This window comes from Pteropus medius, unplaced genomic scaffold, assembly GCF_902729225.1.
Source record: "Pteropus medius unplaced genomic scaffold, Ma_sr-lr_union100, whole genome shotgun sequence".
Lineage (NCBI taxonomy): Eukaryota > Metazoa > Chordata > Mammalia > Chiroptera > Pteropodidae > Pteropus > Pteropus medius.
The window spans coordinates 17,498,178-17,520,885 of record NW_024349799.1 but is presented as its reverse complement, the minus strand read 5'-3'; the positions used below and the strand labels follow the sequence as shown (position 1 = coordinate 17,520,885).

At 47.0% G+C, this 22,708-nt stretch overlaps 1 protein-coding gene across 4 annotated transcripts in view; it reads right to left on the bottom strand.

Annotated features, from left to right (window-relative positions):
• The window catches only part of SMTNL2 (smoothelin like 2), a 19,511-nt gene extending 17,315 nt beyond the window's left edge, over positions 1-2,196 (bottom strand). The window contains exon 1 of one of the 4 annotated variants that reach the window (XM_039886439.1): positions 1,700-2,196. In XM_039886439.1, the coding sequence (XP_039742373.1) occupies positions 1,700-2,098 (399 nt within the window). In that variant the 5' untranslated portion in view covers positions 2,099-2,196. The remainder of the gene's footprint in view (positions 1-1,699) is intronic. The other 3 variants (XM_039886440.1, XM_039886437.1, XM_039886438.1) reach the window with 3 other exon arrangements.
• Positions 2,197-22,708: the final 20,512 nt, after the last annotated feature.

Here is a 22,708-nt window from a genome sequence, read left to right as displayed (position 1 = left end):
CAGTGCCCCTCACCCACCACCCCCATAACCAAGAGGACCAGCTCACTTCAAGTGATCATGGTGAACTTCTATTGAAACAGATGACTGGAGAGAATCCTCTCACATACATATGTACATGTGTATATGTGTACATATATTCATATTCATATATATATGACTCTGGGAGTATTTTTGTTAAAACTTGGTCAGATGCTTCCATGAGCAGACTTAGCAAATGAGTGTTCAAATAAAACTTCGGAAATGGCTGATGACACAGTTTATTAGGTACACGTGAGCTGACAGCGGTGACTTTATACCATGGAGATTCAGTGTGTCATGCTCATAGGACAGAATTAAGTGTGTCCCTGCAGACACTTCACACAGAGCACTAGAACACCCGGGGGCTCTGCCACCCGCACATATTTAAGTACCTCTCACACTCCAGGAACAAAGCCCAGGTCCCTTGCCCAGCATCCATGGGTCCTTCGCAACTTGCTCATCCGCTCAAAGCCACCAGGCTCCTCTCTGGTGGCTTTAGTCCTTTTAGTCTTTCTAAGGTTGCATGCACAGTCCCCCACAGCACCCCCAACTACACTAGCAGCAACAAGCCCTAGGCCTTCAGCAAAAAGCCTTCCTAGGACACCCACTGGGAAGGGATGATAGTATTTGGAGCAGAACAACTGCTCTGGCTGCCTGCACTGTTGGTACTGCTTCATCTAGGGCCATCTCCCACCCAGAATGAAACCTCCAAGGGCAAGGATTCCCCTCCCTCTGGTCCCCTGAGGTGCAGCCCAGCCTGCACAGGAGACTTGTATGCCTGATAGATTGAACCAGGAGGGGCAGCAGGTGCAGACTATCTAGAGCCTGGAAACCCAATCTCAGAGCACATACCTGAGCAGAGTGGAAAATCTCACCTAAAGGCCACACCATGGAAACATTCTAACTAGCCACTCCAAGAGGCTCCATGCTCAGGAAAGTGCCTGGTCCACACAGGCCTCTGCCCCACCCCCACGGAGGTGTGGGCCTCTGGCCAGTCACTGAGCCCAGGAATCTAGACACTGCTTAAGGCTGGTTTTTCTCTCTCTCTTCACAGTATGGGATTTGCCCCCTGCAATGAGAGTGCCCAAACACGGCTGAGCTGGGAACAGATTGCGTCCACCTCCCCGCACCCCCCTCCCCCACCCCACACACAGGGGCTTAAGTTCTCAATCTGGGTTAATCGGTAACGGAACCGTCAGGCCTCAGTGAAGCGGCAACGTGGGGGGTGCGTGAATGGAGGTAGGGGAATAGGGGGTGCTGACCATTCCAACACGTCAGCGATGCCCCACGCCAGCGATGCCCCGGGTGATTTGGAGCAGGACCTCAGCGCCCAAGCCCTTAAAGTCATAGGACAGCGGGGAGAGGGAGACAGAATTCGGAGCAAACAGAGTCCGGCTCCAAAGAAGGGAGGGGGTCCGAGACAGGTGCAGCAAACAGAGTCCGGCTCCGAAGAAGGGAGGGAGTCCGAGACAGGTGCAGCAGGCCGGCTAAGACAGTGCTTTTCTGCCTTCTCCAACTCTGAAGTGGCGGCCGGACTCCCATCACCAAGTCCTAGAGGCCGGTGGAGGCACAGCCCCCAACCCAGCAGATGCAAGCACTCGGGGCGGCGGGGGGTGGGCGCGAGGCGGGGAGGCGACACCTGCCGGGCCCCACTTCCCCAGGGCACGCGCTGGAAGCTCACCTGGCTGCGGCCGGACAGCGAGAAGGTGGTGTGGCTGGCGAAGCGTGCGGAGCCCAGGCGGGGCGCGCGGTCCGGGACACCAGGCGCGGGCGGAGGGCTGGGCGTGCCTGGTGTGCCGGGCGCAGGGGACAGCCCTGTCGCCAAGCCCAGGGCCTCTACCTGGCGCGTCAAGCGCTCGAGCTGCGCCTGCAGCCTCTGGTTGTCGCGCTGCAGCTCGGCCACCGTGCGCGCCAGCGGGCCGGCCAGACGCAGCGCCTCCGCCACGCGCCGCTCCACGCCGCGCTGCAGCCCCTGCATGTCCTCGTGCAGCGCGCGTACCGCGCCCTCCAGCGCCGCTTCGTAGCGGCCCAGCGCCTCACTCACTGCACGCGCCTCGGTGGCGTCGGGGCTCGGCTCCATGGCCAAGCGGGGCACGCTGGCCTGAGAGCGGGCCTGGCACGGAGAGAAACAAGCTCCTCAGCTCCGGGCTGAGACTGGCCACCCCAGGCTGGGCTCACCCGAGCGGCGGCAGGAGGGGCGGGAGGAGGGCGGGGCGGACCCCGAGAGCCCGGGGAATGGTCGCCGTGCGGGGGCGGGGCCTCGGGGAGGGGGCGGGGCCGGCTCGGGGTCACCCCCAGCCCTGAAGACCCGCAGGATGGTGCTGGGTGGGGTTCCCCGGAGACCCCGAAGGAGAAGAGCTCTCCCCGCCTCTCTGCTCACATGGTGCGAGCCGTGGGGGAAGGGCTGAGTTCGAGACCCCTGACCCTGGAAGAGCGACGTGCGGCCTGGGGGAGGGGCTGCGGGCCCACCGGAAAAAGGCGTTGACCCTTAAGTGGACTTTACTTTGGAGACCACAGACGCAGGTTTTGCATTCCCTAGGCGCTCTAGTCCGTAGGGCCCGGGTCCTGCTGGGGGTGAGGACTTCCCTGCTGCTCAGGGAGACCAGAGAGCAGCAGCAGCAGCAGTCCCCAGAACTACCACCTGACCCTCACCCTGTGTCCGGCACTGTCCTCTCTATGCTGTGGGTACATCTCACGAGCACATACCCACCTGTAGGATTTTTGCCTGGATTTTCTTGCACCTGTTCTAAGACCTAAGTGAGGAAACAGGTGGTGAGGTCCCCTCCCTGTTTCTGCGATTATGCCTTCCCCCCTCCCAGCCCCGGTCTGTGAATCCCAATCTTTGTGCCCTCCCGCCAGTGGTCAGTAGGGGCTCCAGACTCACCAAGGGGCTCCTGTTAGGAGATCAGGAGAGGCTGAGGTCAGACAGAGAGGAAAGAGTGTGCTCAGGGGCTAATCTCCAAATCCTGGCTTGGAGGACTTTGGGACTAATCACCCCCTCCCTCCATCAGAGTCTTGGTCACTGGCCTCTATCCACAGGCGGAGGCTCCCACCTCTCTTCTCTCTCAATGCTCCTTTTAGGAATATCTGCCTAAACCCAGATATTCCTCCTTTCCAACATTCCTGCCCCCCAACCATCACAAGAAAGGGAAGAATGGAAACACTTATTCGTTCAGGATGATAGGATGATGGGCAAGATACTGTAAGTTTCCTAGTATACTGTATTGTAAAGCTAACTAAAAATAAAAATGGGCACCTCCTGTCTGTCTGTGTACAAAAAACTTTTCCTGATTAGCCTTCTTCCCAGGACTGGCACATCTGATGGAGGCCCTGTGACTGGACAGGCACAGCCAGATGACTGCAGGAATGAGAGACCCGAAAGGCTTGTTCCTGTCACATTAGGCTTCCAAAGATGTTTGGAGCCACAGACCTCCTGGACTGGCCTGCGCTGCCCCAAAGGAGCTGGATCAGCCTAACAGATGCTGAGTGCTGATCCCCCTTCCCCTTCCACTATGGGGACAGGAAGGAACGCTGGGTTACCTAATCCAAGCAGCCTTCCAGCAATTATTTCATGAGAAAGTCAAGTGCCAAAAGGCGTGCATGTTGCATGTGTGTGTGCGTGTGTGTGTGTGTTCCAAGTAGCTGTCTGGACAGGGTGAGCCAAACCACTCCCTGCATTCTTTCTCTGGGTAGAATCTTTGATAGAGACCGTGAGAGACACTGCTGCTGCAGCTTCCACCCCAGATAACATTTATAGCCCCTACAGGTCTGGATATGGGAACCTGGAGTTGAGAGGCCAGAAAAGCCCAGTCCCTTCCTTTGCAGGACCCAAAAAAGGACCATGTGGGGATGTCTTAGAAGGAACTGGACAGCTTGACCCCTGGCCCTACAGCTGATGTGCACCTAGACATGTGCCTGGACCAGCAGCATAGGTAGGGGGTAGGGGTGGCAGGGGTCCAGACTTCTCTCCCATCCTCCAGAGAAAAGAAGGCCGGCCAGGTCTCTGGGATGGGAACCCTAATAATGAGAAAGAGGTGACAGACTATAGCTTCTGGCTGCCCAGGATCCATCCACAGTCTCCCATCTGATGTAGGTTACCTAGATTCTCCTGATCTACCATGAGAATATCTAGGAGAGGCTGCTTGCGGGTAAGGCAGGGCTCCATCTGTGGGTTCTAGGAAGGCGGACAGTATAAGAAGCAAATCATCCCCTTGGCTCCTCTCCCTCAGCAGTCAGTCCACTGAGTCGATAGCTGAAGATGAACCTAGGAGATAAGGAGAGATGAACCAGAAACATGAGGAAGAGGGACAAAGGGGCAGAGGGGCAGGGATGGAAGGAGAGAGGGGGAAGGGGGACTCGAGGATGAGGGTGGGGCTTGAAGACCAGTGCCACCCAAGAGCTGGCTCCATGCCAGGTGGGAGGAGGCTGCTCCAGGCCTCTTCCTCCCACCCTCCTCCAGCTCAGCTCCTGCCCAGTACCAGGCTGTGAGGGAGGTGAGGACTGATGAACCTGGCTGAACTCCCTCCACATTCACCAGCCCTGATGTCAGTGAGCCAGGGAGACTGACCTCCTACGGAGTCTTGGGGCTCTGGTGCCAACCCTCCCAGCTCCCCCTCACCTGGCTCTGACCCCTTCGCCGCCTGATGGTCCTTGATCTGCTCTGCTTCTAGACTGGAAGCAGGATGTGAGACAAGTCTTCCTGAGTCCCCCTGCCCGTCCCCTCATGAGATCAAATCCTTGCCAGACCAAAACCACGAAGTCAAGGAAGCTAGTGTCATGGGCCTGAGATGGGGAAATTGAGGCCCTGAGAGGGACAGGGACTGGCCCTAGGCCACACAGCAAGGCATAAAAAACCAGACTGGAATACTGGGCCCTGGCCCCATATTCGAGACACTTCCTGTGTGCTGGTCCCAAGGTACCTCCCAGGGCAACAGTTAAATTCAGCCAAGTCCAGGCAGCACCTCCCTGCTCCCAGGTTGGTTGGAGGCTCTACTCCCCAGGAATTGCCCCTCAGAGGTCTCCAGTACCCCTGCCCCATGGCGCTCTGGAAGTAGCCCCTGAGAACTGCTCCCTCCTCCTCTCTCCAGACTCCCTTCTCACCTTCTTGCTTTTTTGTCCCCAGGACTTCCTGAGTGACTCTTCTTTTGTTCCTTTCTTAACAGGGTGGTCCCCAGGGCTCTGAGCTAGGCCTTTCCCCTCTTCACCCACAGGCCGAACAGGGTGAGGAAAGGATGTAAGAAGTGTCATGGTTCAGTCCTCTGCAGTCCTCTGTCCACCTGCCTGGTACCGCCCTCCACCCTCTGCACCAGGTCCGTGTGCATGGGTGCAGTACGCACACACTTGCATGCACATGTCAGACCCGATCCTTTGAGAGCAGAGGCTGTCTGTCTCCACTGTTCATCTATCCTGACACCTGGAGCAACTGGCTTTAGAAAGTAGGTGATTGAATGCCTGGGGAAAGGGGACCACTGGAGAGCCAGCGGAACCAAGAGGACTGCTAGATGGATGGACAATGGGGAGAGAAAAAGGAGAGAGGAAAGTATAGCTCCCAAATACTGGCTTAGGTATCTGGGGGCTATGAGAGTACCGGTCACTAAGACGAGTCACAGAGAGGGTACATTGGAGGGTATGGGAGCCATGGGGGGCTCATAGTTGCTACACAGAGCCTGTCTCCAAGGTCACATCAGCTTTCGCACTGGGTAAAAGGCAGCTGCCGACCTCACTGGTCACCTCACCCCTCCAAGCCCCTTCACCAGGTTAGAGGGTAATGGGCCAGGCCAGACCCATTATTTGTTGGCCCCAGTCGGCACTGCCTCATTGTCCATGCAGCTCTCAGCTTGCTGGGGCAGCTAAGAGGCCTGGCAACCAAGTTTCATAAATGGGAAGGTACATGAAAGAAGCCACACCCCACCCCTCATGGTCCACAGCTGCAAGCACCCAAAGGGAGCGAGCTGACAAGGACTCAGTGGAAAAGTACACTCCAGGACTGGACCCCCTGGGAAACACCCCACTCCTCCCAAATTCTGAAATCCAGCCTCTGCCCTGGAAACCGTTGCCTTGTTATGAGATCCATGAGATCCATAGGGGTGGGGACGCAGGGCTTGTATTTATCTTTTCCTGCCGGGTTGCTGGGTTTAGGAGCCAAGAAGAGTGCCAAGCAAGGAGGCGGGAGCCATGGTAGAGGTTGTGCAGGAGCAGAAGCCCTGGATGAGCAAGTGTCGGAGCCCCCAGGTCTTATTTCCACCCAGGAGAAGGGCACATGGGGCACATGGGACTCTGCCCCACAGCTCTGCCTGCCTGAAATGGAGCCGTCGGGATGATCCTAGGCCCCAGGGCCCCCCAGGAGGTCTGGAATACTCCTGCCCCTGGGTCAATCCAACTCCCCTCTACCAAACCCTTCTTTAAACTTGATCCCTCCATCCCAGGGACACTGTGCGGAGCACATGTGTAAACTTATAATGTTCATCCTTTTCCTGTGTCTCTGAGGTTGTGTCTGTGCACATATCCTGCTTGCACGTATATGTGTGAGTGCGTCCGTGTAGAGGAACGATGTGGGAGTTACAGAGTCTCCAAGACCCATGCACATATCTGCACACATGTATGGTATGTGAGGTGTGTGCACATTTGCAAGTACCCGTTTCTAAAAAAAATTTTATGCATTTGCTTGTAGTTGGTGGATGTGTTTATAGACACATATGTGTACGCATGCCTGCAGTACACATGTCAACACAGACATCAGGATGTGTCCTACGCCACTGCTATTATGCACCTACCTGTACACATGTCACATGTCTACATGTACTTACATATGTCAAATGTCTATGTGGGTTTCATTGTGTGAGTTTGATCACACGTGTCACATGTCCCATTTCTTGCTGACTCTTTAACCAGAGCTAGAAGTCTATTTCTAGAAAGTATAGATCCTGAGATGGTATAGTATAGATCCTGGGTGTGTACATTTCTACAGAGACTCTCGCATATAAAATTCTAAGGATGGCACTGATCAAGGAGGTGGTAATAGAGAACAGAGCTTCCTGCCCTCCTAGACCAAATTAGGCCTTGTTGGTCCCCATGGAGGAAGAATTTCCCACAGCCCTCTGCTGAGGCCCAGGCTACCCACAAAACAAACAGTGTGTATCCCTGAATGGAGGGGCCTGCAGCCCTCCCCGCAGAGGTGGGGGCTACAGAGGGTGTGGAGTGGAGACAGCTGCTTCCAGCCCAGATAAGGCTGTTTGGCTCACATTTTCCATTTCCAGGATCCTCTACCTCGGGTCCCAGCCCCTAAGCTTTGGCCATATGGCCTCTAAAGGTCTCCAATGACCCACCCAAGCCCCCCACCCCCACCCTGAGAATTGCAGAGCCAAGAGGAGAGATTAAAGTCAGGGAAAAGCATGCACCCTGCCCAAGCCCCTGGGGACTGGGGAAGTGGCCTCTAGGGTAGGACAGGTCCGGCCCGGGGCCCTTACAGCTAATATCCTGACCTTTGGGGCTCCAGAAAATGCCCAGAGATGGGAGGAAGGAGGACAGCCCCTCCTCTTACAACAACGGTCCCTGCAGGGAGGCTCTTTCTGCCCTGCAGAGCCTGGCTGCCCCAGCACGGAGGACCCTGAGACACGGAAGGGCAAGCAGTTGTCTGGGGAAAGAACTGGGCTCGAACTCTGGGCTCCTTCTCCCTTTCCCCACCCCCTCCACAACTGCCCACCCAAAGGCCTGGCCCCTCCAGCCCTGCCTGGCCTGCCTCCCCTCCTGTTCCTGGGCTATTTATAGGGCCTGGCTCAGTGGCCTCCAGGACAAGAGAAGCCAGAGCTCCAGGGCTACAGCTCATCGGGCCTTCCCCAGGGGCCCAAACAGGCTGGGCAGTGTCTGCTTTCAGCCCAGCAAAAGGCCCCCTCACTCAGAGTGAGCAGTGAGGGTGGGGAGGCCAGGCGAAGCAGGGGCTGGGCTGAGGCCTAATCCAGGGGCCCGCTGGAGCCTTTTGCAGTCCACAGACAAGCTGCGCTTCCTCAAAGCACTTTGGAGACTCACTGGGGTTGGGGCTTGTACAGAAGGTTTGTGGTGAGAGGGGCGGCACCAGTCCCTCTTTGAGAATGCCTGGAGGGCAGAGATCAGCATCAGGGCCCACCAGGCAGCCACCCCCCAGAGTCACCTTTCTCTAATGAAATGGGTCCTATGACCCATGGATCACCTCCACCAATAGAGGAATGCCTGAGGGTGTCATTCAAGTTCCTTCCAGCAAAATATACATGAAACTCACTTCTGTAATTGTGCCTACACTGGCACCTCAGCCTGAAGAGTCTCTTGCACTTGGCATCCCGCCGAGCTCTTGCTCATTCTTCAGCTTTTCAGAGCCCAGTTTTAATGCTACCTCCTCTAGGAAGCCATTCCTGATGAAGCCATCACCACTCCTCACCTCCACTCCCTGCCCCACCATGCACCATGCCCACTTCCCTCCTGTCCTTCCTTATTGCCCTCGTACAGTGTGGGGCCTGTGCCTCTCTTCATTAGTGATCTCTGTTTGTGAAGTATCTGTGAAGCTCCCCGGTCCCCTCAGGCTAAGAGCTCCAGGAAGACAGGACCCTGTCTTATTCATCCCTCTGTCCCATCGCTCAGTCCCCAGCTCCATCAGCCAAAGCTTGTTGAATGAGTGAATGAAAGGCAAGTGAAGGGGAGAAGGGTGCTGAATGGATGAGTGTACGAACTAATGACTGAACAGTGAATGGAGATTGAGAGAACAAGGCAGAGAAGGAAAGCAGAAAAGATCCCTTCTGTGTTTCCTGAGCCCCGGAAAAACTGCCTGGTGTCTCAGTGGGTGAGAAGGTGGCAGGGCAGCCCAGGCCAAGGCTCAATGGCATGGCTTGGTCCTGGGAAGGAGCCAGATCGGTCACTCTCATTCTTTCCAGATCAAAGTTCCTCCAGGGAACAGCCTGGAACCTGACACTAGTTGGGGCTGGGGGCGGGAGGTTGGAGGGGTGCAGCTGGCCCAGTTCAGGAGGAGGGCACGGAGAAGCAAGACACCTGTCCCCAGCTCCAGGGACACCAGGCCAGCAGCCCAAGGAGGACACTAGACACATATACGCACACTTACTTAAGCCCCAGCCCTAGCCCCTCCCTCAGATAAAGGGCCACATGGGTAGATAAAAAACTCCTGGCTCCAGGCCCTACAGTTCCAGACTCCCCAAGCCCTCCAGGGCCCCAGGTGCTCAGCTTCTTGCATTTCACCCTCCGTGTCAGTTTTGACTCACCCCATACCCCATCTCTCAGCAGCTTCCATCTCAGACACCCTCCAGGTTCATCTTTTTCTGTGTCCCAGTCACTATGTCTGTTTCTCTGTCTTTGCACCTTTTTATCTCAGCACTCCATATTTCTCTGCATCGTTTGATCCCCCTGGTCCTTGTATCTTTGTCTCTTTCCATCTCTGTTTCTCCCTACACGTGAAAAATAATGATGGAGTGATATGCTGCTAGTCCTTGTTTCTAAGAAGTAGCTGTTTTACATTTCTCCCCTCTTCCCAGCCCCTGGTCGCTACGGTCTGCAGTGAAGATTTTTCTTGATGGTGGGACAGGGGTGGAAGAGAATGGGAGAGGACAGAACTCATTGCCCCTGCTTCAGCTAGGCCCCCTTTGTACCCTCAGGCTGCTACGTCTAAGCCAGACCTAGGCCAGCCCCATAGCAGGCAGGGAGGAAATGGGCAGAGCTGGTCTGGGGCAGGAGGCCTGTGACAGTGGGTCAGGTCCCTGAGTCTGTTCTTCTTCCTCATTCTACTGCAAGCTATGGAAAGTCAGGCCATGGCCAAAGTTTGACTTCATGCCCCTCATCCCTATGTGCAAACTAGCATGCAAGCACACACACACAACACAGGAGGAGTGGCAAAGAGCACAGGACTTCGAATCTCAGTCATGGCTCACCACTCTTTGCATCTCAGCTGTCTTATCTGTGAAACAAGGATTATAATAATAGTATCTGCATCCTGGGATTAGTTCATGTTTGTGAGGCCCGTACAAACAAAAGCCCTTATGTCTGGCAGATAATGAGCACCATATATAGATATATAAAATATACATAATAAATTTAATAAATATGCATACATGATTCAAACTCGACTCTCAGAAACTATAGGTTGTTTCGCTTTTATCCTGTTGCCTGAGGGTGAGCCAGACCCTGGTCACCAACAGGTCCAAACAAGCCTGATGTGAGCAGCTGTAATTCAAGTCAAGGAATAACATACAGTTCTGGGTGTGTACATTTCTACAGATCTGCTTGTGAAACAATATCTAGTTAACATCTACAGACCGGTGGCTGTATCGTATGTGGAGAAGTCGCATTTCTTCCAGTTAAAGATGGTTGAAACCATCTCCTTCTGTCCTAAACACATAGACATGAGATTTTTAAAAATTAATCATCACATAAATGCAATCAATAACACGAGAGGGACATATTTGTAGACAAGAAATGGAGACTTCTCCTTAAAAAAAAAAGGCAGTCTCTGGGAACTGCAAAGTAAGGCTGGGTGAATGTGTTAGATGTGGGCCACAATGTAAATGCTAAGCGAGGCTAAGGCCTGAGCTCAATTGGTGTTGGGACCTGCGCTGCCAGTTGATGAACATAAACCAGGGCAGCTACAGCCACCCCTTATGATCATGGCAAAACCCAAAGCCACAGGCCTGTGGTTGGACCATCAGCAGAGCCACCAAGCTCAAAGGGACTGTCCCAGAAATGCATCACTCATATGAAGTGGAGCCAACAGTGGACACTTCTGAGAAAACACTGGTCTGGCGCCCAGCCAGATACAGACCAAGCCGAGGCCACTAGCAGATGTCCTTGGGCTATACAGAATCTCCAAATAACCTCACAACCAGGAATCACAGAGCACTGAGGAGGCAAACAAATGCAGCAAATGGAAGAACTGACAGCTGAGAAAATAAAGTTTTAGAGCAATTTGAAAAGCATTTTAAGGTAGGTATCTTTAAACTTCTCAATGAAATCAAGGGGATAGCAACCACAAAACAACAAAAGGAAGTCATGAAATAAGAGGAGGACAAATGACAAAGATTCCACTAGACATATATGGGAAATTAAAATTACAGAAAAAAAAACTCATAAGGTGAGCTGAATACCTGACTGAATACAGCTGGAGAGAGACATAATGAACTAGAAGACTGAACTGAGGAAATCTCTAAGAACACACCCTAAGAGATCAGAGATAGAAAATATGAAAGAAAAAAAATTAGACACAAGGAGAATAGAAATAGATGTATCCGGAACTGATAGATAATAAGAGTGATGGAGAGATTACTAAAGAGGCAATGGTTGAGCATTTTCCAGAAATAAAAAAAAACATAAATCCTTACATTGGGAAAAATGTTCGCCACATGCTAAGCATGATAAACAGAAAATCCATACTAGTTTCACATTTTAGTAAAACTTCAGGACATCAAGCATCAAGAAAAAAAATCCTAGTGCCAGCAGAAAAGGCAGCTTATCTAGAAGCAAGGAACAAGAATCTGGCATCAGAGCCCTCAACAGCAACGTTAGAAGCCAGAAGACAATAAAATAATATTTTTAAAGGAATAAGGGAAAATAAACTTGAGCCTAGAATTGTGGACACAGCAATACCATCCTTTAAGAGTAATGGCAAATTAAATACATTTTCAGACATCATTTAAAATTTAAAAAAAAAAAAGAGCCTAGAAAAAAAGCTGTGGTTTGCAATAAGCAATAATGAGCAAATCAGCTCAACGTACTGCCAAATCTAAATAACCATCATTAATTTTATTATGTTTAGTTTCTGGTACTAAAATTTTGGATTATGAGAACTTGGGAGTTGGGAGAACAGAGTATGGGGGGGGCAGTCAAGAACATCACATATCAGATGCCACTGATGTGCTCCTCACATACCCTCAGGCTCACCTCTAATTTCAGCCAGAGTTGTTCCTGGGGGCTCAGGATTACAGGCTCTCATGTCAAGTGTGTTTCATTTTTTGCTCTGGGACTTCTGGAGTTAATGCCTCCAGAGGCATCCCTCAGTGCTGGGGTAAGTGCTTCTCCCACTGGATCCTCACAAGAACAATTTTGAGAAGGCTTCAATAGGCTACTCAGAAAATCCCCACCGGAACTGAGCCCAAATTGCCCACATTAGAGACTTCAATAACACACCCATGGTGGCTTCCCCTCCATCTCCTGCTTTCCCAGTCCCTCTCTCCAGCTTCCTGCCGTTACCTCCCAGATCACCTTCTAACACAGAAGCCCTCATCACATGCTTTGCTTTCAAGAGGATTCTGAGCTAAGACACTAAGGTTCTTAACTTCTTCAGAGGATCGTAGAGACACGAATTGTTTGTCTGTTTGTTTGTTTTTATTGAAATACAGTTTACCACCATTAAATGAATTTTATGAATGTAAAGTCAGTGGTTTTTAGTATATCTATAAGATGTGCATCACCACTACCTAATTCCAAAATGTTTCATCATTCCAAGCAGAAATTCTGTACCCAATAGCAGTCACACCCCAATTCCACCACTATTCTGCTTTCTGTCTCTATGGATTTTCCTATTCTGGACATTTCATATAAATGGAGTCATATAACATGTGATCTTAAGCGACTGGCTTCCTTCACTCAGCATAGTTTCCAAGGTTCATCCATGCTGCAGTACGTATCACAGTCCTTCACACATTTTTATGTCTGAATGATATTCCATTATGTCAGAGCAAAATAGGGAAAGGTGGGATTTAACTGCAAGGTAACAGTTTAATAGTCAGGAAATAGCAACACATACATGTCATTTAGAAACACGGCAATGTTTTTTTAAATCAGCTAAAAAGAAAGAAGAAAGTAACTGCCTGTGGGAAAGAGGAAGCGGGAAGAAAGGAATAACATACAGATATTTTTCCAAACAACCTTGAAGGAAACTAATTCTTTAAACTATATGCATATGTAACTAATGGAAATGAAAAGTAAAATGGAAAAAAAAAAAGGAAAAAAGCATGGTAAATAGAAAATACAAAAATAAGACAGCAAAACAAGTCCAAATGTGCCCACTATAATACATTTAAATGGCTTAAATTCACTTATTAAGAAAACTAAGCCTTTCGAAGTAGATAAAATCTAACTAAATTCTATTAACAAGAGATGTGCCTAAAAAGCAACTACAATACATAAAGATGGAAATGTAAAGGTTGCACAAAATATCCTTCCCAGACAACTACTAAAGGAAAAGGAAAGCTGATGTGACAATAGTGAGGTTGGACAAAAAAGGAATTCAGGACAAAAGGCTTAAGATTAAGATGGATGTTTCATACTAATAAAATGAACAATCCACCAATAAGATTCAGCAATCATGAATGTATCAATCATGTCCTCTTTATTGTGGTAAAAACAAAAAACAAAAAAACACATCACATAAAATTTACCATCTTAATCATTTCTAAGTGTACAGTTGAGTAGTCTTAAGTTCATTCACATTGTTATGCAGCCATCACCACCTTCATCTCCAGAACTTTTTCATTTGGCAAAACTGAAACACTATACCCATCAAACAACAATTCCCCGTTCCCCCTCCTCCAAGTCCCTGGCAACCACCATTCTATTTTCTGTCTATGAACTGGTCTCTTAAGTATCTCATATAAGTGGTATCATACAGTATTTGTTATTTTTTTGACTGGCTTATTTCACTCAGCATGATCTCCTCAAGGTTCATCCATGCCATAGCATATGTCAGAGTTTCCTTCTTTTTTAAAGCTGAATGATATTCCATTGTATGGATATACCATTTTTGTTCATCTATTTATTCATTGATGGACATTGGGGTTGTTTCCACACCTGGGCTATTGTGACTAATGCTTCTATGAACATGGATATGATTGGATGTGTCAATCAACAGTCATTTATTGAACACCATCTTCTAGGCACGGCTCCAGGTACAGAGAATACAACAGTGAACAAGACAGCACCCAGCCTTCAGGAGCTTATGTTCTCATGGAGGCAGTCAATATGCACACAAATGGCACAGTCACATGATGGCAGGTGCTGGTCAGTGCCAGAAGGAACATGAGCTCAGGCCTGTGGGTCACAGCCACTGGTGATGTGAAGACTGCTTTACCCAGGATGGTCTGAGAAGGCCTGTCCAAAAAAAGTGAAATCTGAGTTGAGATCTGAAAAATAAAAAGGTAGCTAAGACCTGTGTGGTAAAGAACATTCCAGGCAGAAGCATCAACAAAAGCAACAGCCTGAGCCTAGACCCAGTTTGGAGTGTTAAAAAGCAGACAGGATGGTGAATGACTTGAGGGGTGCACTGAGGTGGACCAGTGACTTGAGGACGGAGAGGGAGACGGGACCAGGTCAGGGGGTGTGGCCATGTGAAGGGCAGGGCCTATTAAGGGGTGGGGCTAAGAGAGGGGTGTCCTTGAGAACGATGGTGCAAAGTATGGGAGTTTTGAAAGGTTTCTAGCAAGGGGAGGACATGATTTGCTTTAATGTCATGGGGAGGGTAGATTTTAATGGGACCAAAGTGGAGGCAGGAATTCCAGTGAAGCATGCATATAACTTATCCCTGAAGAGGAGTAATGCCCAAACTGGTAGAACTACAAAGAGAAGTTGAGAAATCTATTAATCATATTGAGGAGTTTTATCTCTAGATAAAGGAGCCTCTCCCATATTGCCCTATAGTCCCCACTTTTTCTCAAGTCCTCTGGGCCATCCCTCCCCATGCCTCACTCCCACTTCTTACCATTACCTCCCTTATCTTCTTAGAACTTCTAGCTCTTCCCAGTCCCTACATGTCATTGCCAGTACCTCCAGGCCCAGACCAAACCCTAACGTCTTTCCAATTCCAATGGTCTTCCCGACTTTCCAGCCTCTTCCAGTCTTTCTCCATTCACCTCTTTCCTTCTACATCCCCCACTCACCTCCCCTCAGTCTCTCTTACTCCATCCCATTTGAAATTTCAGCTCCTTGCATCTCGCTAGGTTACTTCCATTCCTAGTCCCCTCTAGCAACTCAAAATCCCACATTCATTCCCGGTTCTATTTCATCCAACTCCCCAGCCCTTTGCTAACCCTTCTAGACACCCAGTCATTTTATCTCCAGGTGCTCACATCTGCCAACTTCCTCCCATTTCCCACAATCCCTCCTGGTCCCCCCAGCCGTGCTTTAGTCCCTCTGTTCTCCTCTGATTAGAGACTCATTTTCTGGTTCCTCATGTGGGACCAGGAGTAGACTCATTTTCCCACTTCCCAGATAGGCCATTACGCTGAGATCCTTGGTTGGCTAGAAATGAGTAAAACACAAACAAGGTTTAATGCCACCTCCAGATGACCCTAGACCCAATGAAGAGGAAAGGCCCCCTTTTAATTCCCACTCCAGGAATGCTGACCATAAGGTGGGGCAGTGCTCATCCTGTCAGGGAGCTTCAGGTTCAGCCAGAGCAGGTCCCCAGTAGCTGTCACTGCACAGACCTTGGGGCAGAGCATAGGGCCTGCTGCAGCAGGTGGTCATGGAGGGGGGACCGGAGGGCTCTGTTTTTGGAGGGGCTATGATTTAGCAATACGGCCAGCCTTGTGCCATCCCCCTTCCATCTATCTTATCACTCAGTTCCTTCAAACTCCTCTGGGCTCCTCCAGTCCCTTCGCAGGCCCCCAGGCCCTCTTAGCCCCGCCCATCCTCCCAGTGCGTCCAGCCCTCCAGAGGCCTCCCTAACCTCTCCTCTACCCCCATGCCCCCATTCTCTGCCTGCCTCCTAGCCCCCCATATTCCACTAGGAAAGAGGCTAGGGATAAGGAAATGATGGCTTAAAATTTTCTCCGTATATGATAGAAAGTAGAATAGATGCTACCAGGGGCTGGGGGTAAGGGGAGTTATTGTTTCATGGGTTTCTATTTAGGAAGATGAGGAAGTTCTGGAGACGAATTGGAGGGGGTGTTGCACAACATTCTTAATGTACTTAATGTCACCAAACTGTACAATTAAAAATGCTTAGAGTGGTAAATTTTATGTATATTTTACCACAATATACATGTCTTCCCTGCCCCAAACTGGCTAAGTCTTCTCCTTTCTCCCAGTCCTTCTAGCCTTCCAGGCAACCCCGTCCCTCTTATTTTCTCTATTCCTTCCATGATCTCCAGCCTCTCTGCACCTGCCTACCTGCCCTAATCACTACCACTGTCCTTAGTCTCCCTAGATCCTGTCAGTTTCTTTCAGCCCCCAATAGTCCCTCCAAGTGCACTCCATTCCCCATCCATTCCTTACCCCACCCCCTTATCCAACAGAATCTCTATCACTCCCCTACCCCAGTCCCACTCACTCACCAAAATTAGGTCAAAATTATCTGTGCTTCAGGAACTATTTTTCCTCTCAGGGCTTGTATGAGTTAGGAATTGTCACAGAAGACTGCCCGCAGTGGTTTAAACAACTGTAACAGGATATAAGAATGGAGGTCATCTTGTCTCAGTTTTGACTAAGATCCCAGAACAATAGGTGCCAATGACCGCTACATTGCAGAGTAGGGTAAGACCACCAAAGCTGAACGTGAAAAGGTAGTGGTTGAGAACCAGTTTTATGACTCTTAGCTTACCAGCCCCCTTAAGTTCACAAAAAAAGTTAGAGAGACTAAGAGGGGTTAAAAAAAAGTGAGGTAGCATTTCTTTGGAGATATCTATACAGTGATCCTCACTACTAACACTCCCCCAGCAATGGGAAAAGGGTGGTGTATGTTTGCCCCTCACTGTAGGTCTAGGGAAAAGGGCTTCAATAGGACCACTCAAAAAGCTTGATATGCATCAGTCAGCCAATCAATAAGCTGTTGACCTTTCCAAGAACTGGGGATACAGCCAAGGATGAAACAGGGGTGGGGTCCTCAGTAGCTTACAGAACATAGTAGACTGGTCTCTGATTCATGCCTCAAAAATCTAATTAGGGGGACTTCCACATTTGCCTCTGAAGGATTAACTGTCTCAGAAATTGTCCCCTCCTCATGTAAACAATTAGAAATCTGGAGAAAATATATAAAACATATTTTCAAACATTGAACAGGTAGCACTGGCCTGGGATCCCTAAAAGAAGAGAAACAAATGATGTGAAGCTCAAAGCCTAGAGGCAGTTTCTGGGTCTCAGTACAGAAAGGGGGATCCTAATTAGAGCTCAGTTGTCCCACTGAGTTGAAGAGGCAAAGCCTGGAGTTCAGAGGTCAAGACAACTAGAATGTTCAGAGCAAAGTACTGATGAGGAATGGGTTTGTTAGAGATACAGCACCAGATGTATTCAAGTGGAGTTTTGGACTAAGAATTAATATGTTCATGTGTGAGAGAAAACTGCCTAGGACAAGGGAAACGGTCACCAGAAAATAGTAAACCAAACAATCTCTGAAGCTCACACAGAAGTGGGCATAGTCCAGACACCAAACACTGCAGCATTGTTCACAAGAGCCAAGATATAGAAACGACCTAATTGTTCAATAGATTAATAGATAAAGAGAATGCATGTGCACATATATAAACAAACCAGAAAGGATAGAGATGATGGAATTAGTAAATAAAGACTTTAAAACCACTATTTTAAACCTTATAAATATCATTAAAGAAAATTTAGACACGATGAGAGAAATGGAAGATATAAAAAGAGACTCATTCTAGAGCTTAAATATATAATATTCAAAATTAAAAATACACTGCATGGGATTAAGATCAGATGAGATACTACAGAAAGAAAAAAAAAACAGAAAACTTGAAGAAATTGCAATATAAGCTACCCAAGATGAAGCACTAAAAGAAAAGACACTGAAAAAGCAATAAACAGTCATAGTAGCTGTAAGACAATATCGAGCAGTCTAACATATGTGTAATTGGAATCCTAGATGGAGAGGTGAAAATGGGGAGATTAAAAATAAATATTTGAATAAATGATGGCCTACATTTTTCCAAATTAGATGTAAACTATAGGTCTAAGAATCAAATAAAATCCAAGCAAAGACACAAATGAACAAAAAACCATACCAAACATCATAATCAAATTGCTAAAAAAATAAAAATAAAAAACTAAAGATAAAAAGAAAATCTCAAAAGGAGCTAGAGAGATTCCACTTCCAGCCAAGATGGAATAACAAGGGCTGGATTTACCCTCTTATTGAAACAATCTAAAAACAGACAAAACATCAAATAACGGTTTTTAAGACCCTTGATATCAAGCAACAAAGGACGAGGATCTCTGAAAGATGGAAAACAAATTAGATGAGATCTAAAATTGTGCCATCTTACTGCTTTGGGTATACTACTGTAAAGTTCTTATGCTGTACATGCAATGGTATAATATCACCATTATAATGGTGATGAAGAATTATGATAATTAAAGATGTCTCCTATAAACCTTGAATGAACAGTAAATAACAAAACAAAAACAATAGCCAACAAACTAACAAAGGAGATAGAAATGGAAACAAATAATATTCACTTGATCCAAAATAAGTCAGAAAAGGAAGGTAAAGGGTGTGAGTGAAGACTGAAGTAAGCGGAAGAAAATAATAAATATAAAATCAGAATTTAATTAAGTGAAAACCAGAAAATCAGTAAAGTCAATTATACCAGAAATTAATCCAAAAGCTGATGCTTTGAAATGACCTATAAAATTGGGAGGTGGGGGGCTATAGAAGGACTGATAAGGGAAAAAAGAGAAGACACAAATGATCAGGAATGAAAAAGAGGACATTACTGCAGATCCTACAAACATCAAAGGATAAAAGGGAACATTATGAACAACTTCGTGTCAATAAACTTGACTTAGATAAAATACATAAATTTCTTGAAATACACAAACTATCAAAGTTTACTCAAAAAGAATATCTAACCTTTCCTAAAAGAAAACTTTAGGCACAAATGACTTCACTGATGAATTCTACCAAGCATTCAAGAACTAAATAATAAAAATCATGTATGACTCTAGAAATTCGTTGAGAAAAAATACTTCCCAACTTATTCTATGAGCCCAGAATTATCCTGATACCAAAACCAGATAAAAATATTACAACAAACCTACAAAACAAAATCCTTTGTGCACATAGATACAGAATTCTTAACAGAATAAATCAAATCCAGTAGTATATAACACGATAATGTAACATGACCATAAGGGATTTGTCCCAGGAATGCAATCTTGGTTTAACATTTCAAAATTATTTACCTACATGTAAAAATAAAATGAACCTTGACCTGTACCTCACACCATACCCCAAATTAACTCAAAATAAATCTTAGACATAACTGTAAGAGCTAAACTATAACCCTTCTAGAAGAAAACATAGGACAAAAATCTTTGTGACCTTGGATTAGGCAAGGATTTCTTATCCACTCTTATCTTTTGATCCAGAAATGCCACTCTTAGTTAGGAAACAAAGGCAAAATGATAACTAGAACTTTACCAAAAATAAAAAATTTTGATCTTCAAAAGATGCCATTAAGAAAACAAAAAGAGAAGCCACAAACATAGAGAAAACATATTTGCAAAACACATTTATCCAGTAAAGGACTTGTATTTAGAATGTACAAGGTTTTCCTTCTCAGAGAGGGGGTGCGGAGAATGCACAAGGAATTCTTAAAACTCAATAATGATACCTTATTTCTTTAATGGGCAAATGATTTGAACAGACATTTCACTAAAAAAGATATATGAACAGAAAATAAGCAAATAAAATGATAGCCGACATCATTAGACATTAGGGAAATGCAAATTAAAACCACAATAAGATACCTCTACACATATGAGTGGCTAAAATTTTAAAAGCTGATGGTACTAAGTGACATCAAAAACATAGAGCAACTAGAACTTTCATTCATTGCTGGTAGGAATGCAAAATGGTATGGCTACTTTGGAAAATAGTTGGGTCGTTTTCTATTCAGTTAACCATATAGTTATCTTTTGATCCAGAAATGCCATTCTTAGATATTTACTTAAGAGGAATAAAAACATGTGTCCACGCAAAGACTTGAACACAAATGTTTGTAGCAGGCACAGTCACAATAATAAAAATTGGAAACGGCACAATCTGCATCAATGAGCACATAAATTGTGGTATATAGATACAATAAAAAGAAAAAACTACTCGAGAATAAAAAGAAAAAAACACTAATACATGGAACAACATGGGTGTTTTCCAAAGGCTTTGTACTAAGTGCAAGGAGCCAGATATGAATAATTACATATTTTATGATTACATTTTCTAAAGGCAAACATATAGGGACAGAAATTCCAAAACAATTCCTTAGCTAAAGGCAAACAAACTTAGAGTGACGGAAATCAGATTGGTATTTGCTAAGAGTCAGAGATAAGAAGTAAGGCACAAGGGGCACGAGGAAACTTTTTGGATGATAGAACTGTTCTTTCTTTTGATCGTGGTATTGGTAAATGGCTATATACATCAAAATCGGTGAATTTTACTTTATGTAAATTATACCTCAATAAATCTGATTTTTAAAATAAAATGCATGACATATTTGCTAGCCCATAGTGGTTTTGATAAAGTGAAGGCAATTTGCTGCATTGGAAACTGGTACCCTTAAAATCCATTGGAGGCAGAGAGAATATGTGACTCCCAAGGACCAGGTGTGAGCCATGAGTGAGCAAAGACCTGCACAGAGCTGTATTAAAACCTGTCCGAGAGCGCCACCTGGAGGAAAGATGAAACCTTGGCAGCAAGAAGCTGAAGCCTGAGCTGCCTGAAAGCTTAGGAGAGGTCAGCCACCAGTCCACACGGAGGGACTCGCCTGTGAGTGAGACACCCCAATAATAGTGTGTGCTAGACAGTTTGGGAAGAACTTACAAAAGAGCCCTACTAGATGAGGGGTCAGATTTATACACATACCATGCTGGGAAGATTGTGTGGCAGCTCACAAGTACTAATCAGAATAAGACTATTCTTGCCCGTTTCCTCCTCTCACTCCCACACTTCATCTTTGGAGGAGCAAAAAACAGCCTAGCACATAAGAAAGAGAATCTCAGGGTGTACAGCAGTAAGGGGAGGGGAAACTGAGGGGAAGTTAATCAGATAATGTACACATTCTCTCTCTCTCTCTCAATCTCTCTCTCTCTCTCTCTCTCTCACACACACACACACACACACACACACAGCATAGCACAAAGCCCTTTTACTTTCCTGTTGCATGCTGCCTACCCAAAATAGACCAAGGTGAAAGGCAGAAGTTTTTACCCTAAATGAACTTTCAATTTTTTTTTTTGCTTATTTTATTTTGCATTTTTTATTGTGATAAAATATACATAACATAGAATTTACCATTTTAATACAATTCTGTGACACCAAGTAAACTCACATTGTTGTACATCCATCTCAAGAACCTTTTCATCACCCCCAACTGAAACCTCTACCTACCAAACAGTAATCCCCCACTACCCACTCCACTGGCCCGGCAACCACTATTCATGAATTTGCCCACTCCATATGGTTTTTTAAATTGCAGTTACTGAAATGAGACTTTTATAACTTGAAGTGACCCAGGAACTTTTTACCAATAGAAAGTGTCCAGAAGAGACATGGGCTTGCCCTATATTCGATGCAAAGGGTGGCAATGAACCATCACTACAGAACAAGCTTGGAGACTGGGAGATAAAAATAAAATTGCCTTATGATGGCACCCTGTGAGTCCTATTCAATCTCACACTTCACAAATAAGGAGCTTATTTTTCTCATGAGGTAAGAAACCTAAAGGTATATAGTCCAGGGCTTACAGCTGGTTGAAATGTCATCAAAGTGCAGGCTCCTCTTAGCTCCTTACTTCGCCATTCTTGGTGTAGGATCCTCCAGCTCCATGGTCTAGGTCTAGAGTCTGATTCCAGGCAGGAAGAAAGAGAAAAGACAAAGGCTTTTGGAAGAATTGGGAAAATTGTCACTCAATCATTTTCCATGTTCTTCAGTTCAGAAAGTGACCTGGTTGACAAAATCTACTCTAAAAGATCAATACAGCCCAAGCATATTTTTAGCCACTTAGTGCCCGCCTGCTTTGCATACCTGGCAAAACTGCACCCAACATCTGCTGGCCACAGGTAAGACAAACCCCAAGCCACTGCTGCCCTTCAAGAGTTTTCTGACCGAGAGACTTCCCTCCTCACCTAGACATGTAAACCCATGAAAGATAGAGGAGTCTTTTCTCCTCCAAGAGGTCCCTTGCCCATTTCCCTTCCAGGTGGTGGCTGGCCTCACTATTCCAAGAAGGTCCTCTGCTATGGGGATGTCCCTTCCATGCAGCCCGGTCCAAGTACCGCCCAAAGACAGCTCACTGCACGCTACTGCCACCTTGTGGTCATGTGTTTTTTTCTTGATCAGCCCCCAAATCTTGCCACTCACCAGGACTCTACACAATAGGGGGGCAGGGCAAGAGGAATAATTCCCCAGTAGAAAATCTGGATGCAATTAGGAAAGAAAATAGAGAGTAAATAGCTGAAAACCTGGCAAACCCACTATGGTCAGTAATGTCTAAGATAAATAAGGCTCTCAGCAGGAGGATAGGACTGGTGTCCAAGGGCAACTGGAACACTTTTGACAAAAGATAAGAGCGGTGCATAAAGAACTAGATGATGCCAAGAAAGGGACACCAGAAGTGCTTCCTGATTCAGGTCTTCTGCTTTAAAAATACTCAGGAGAGAAATTGACCAATGATCTCTTACTGGAGGTGAAACCCCTCCTCCCATTCTAAGTCTA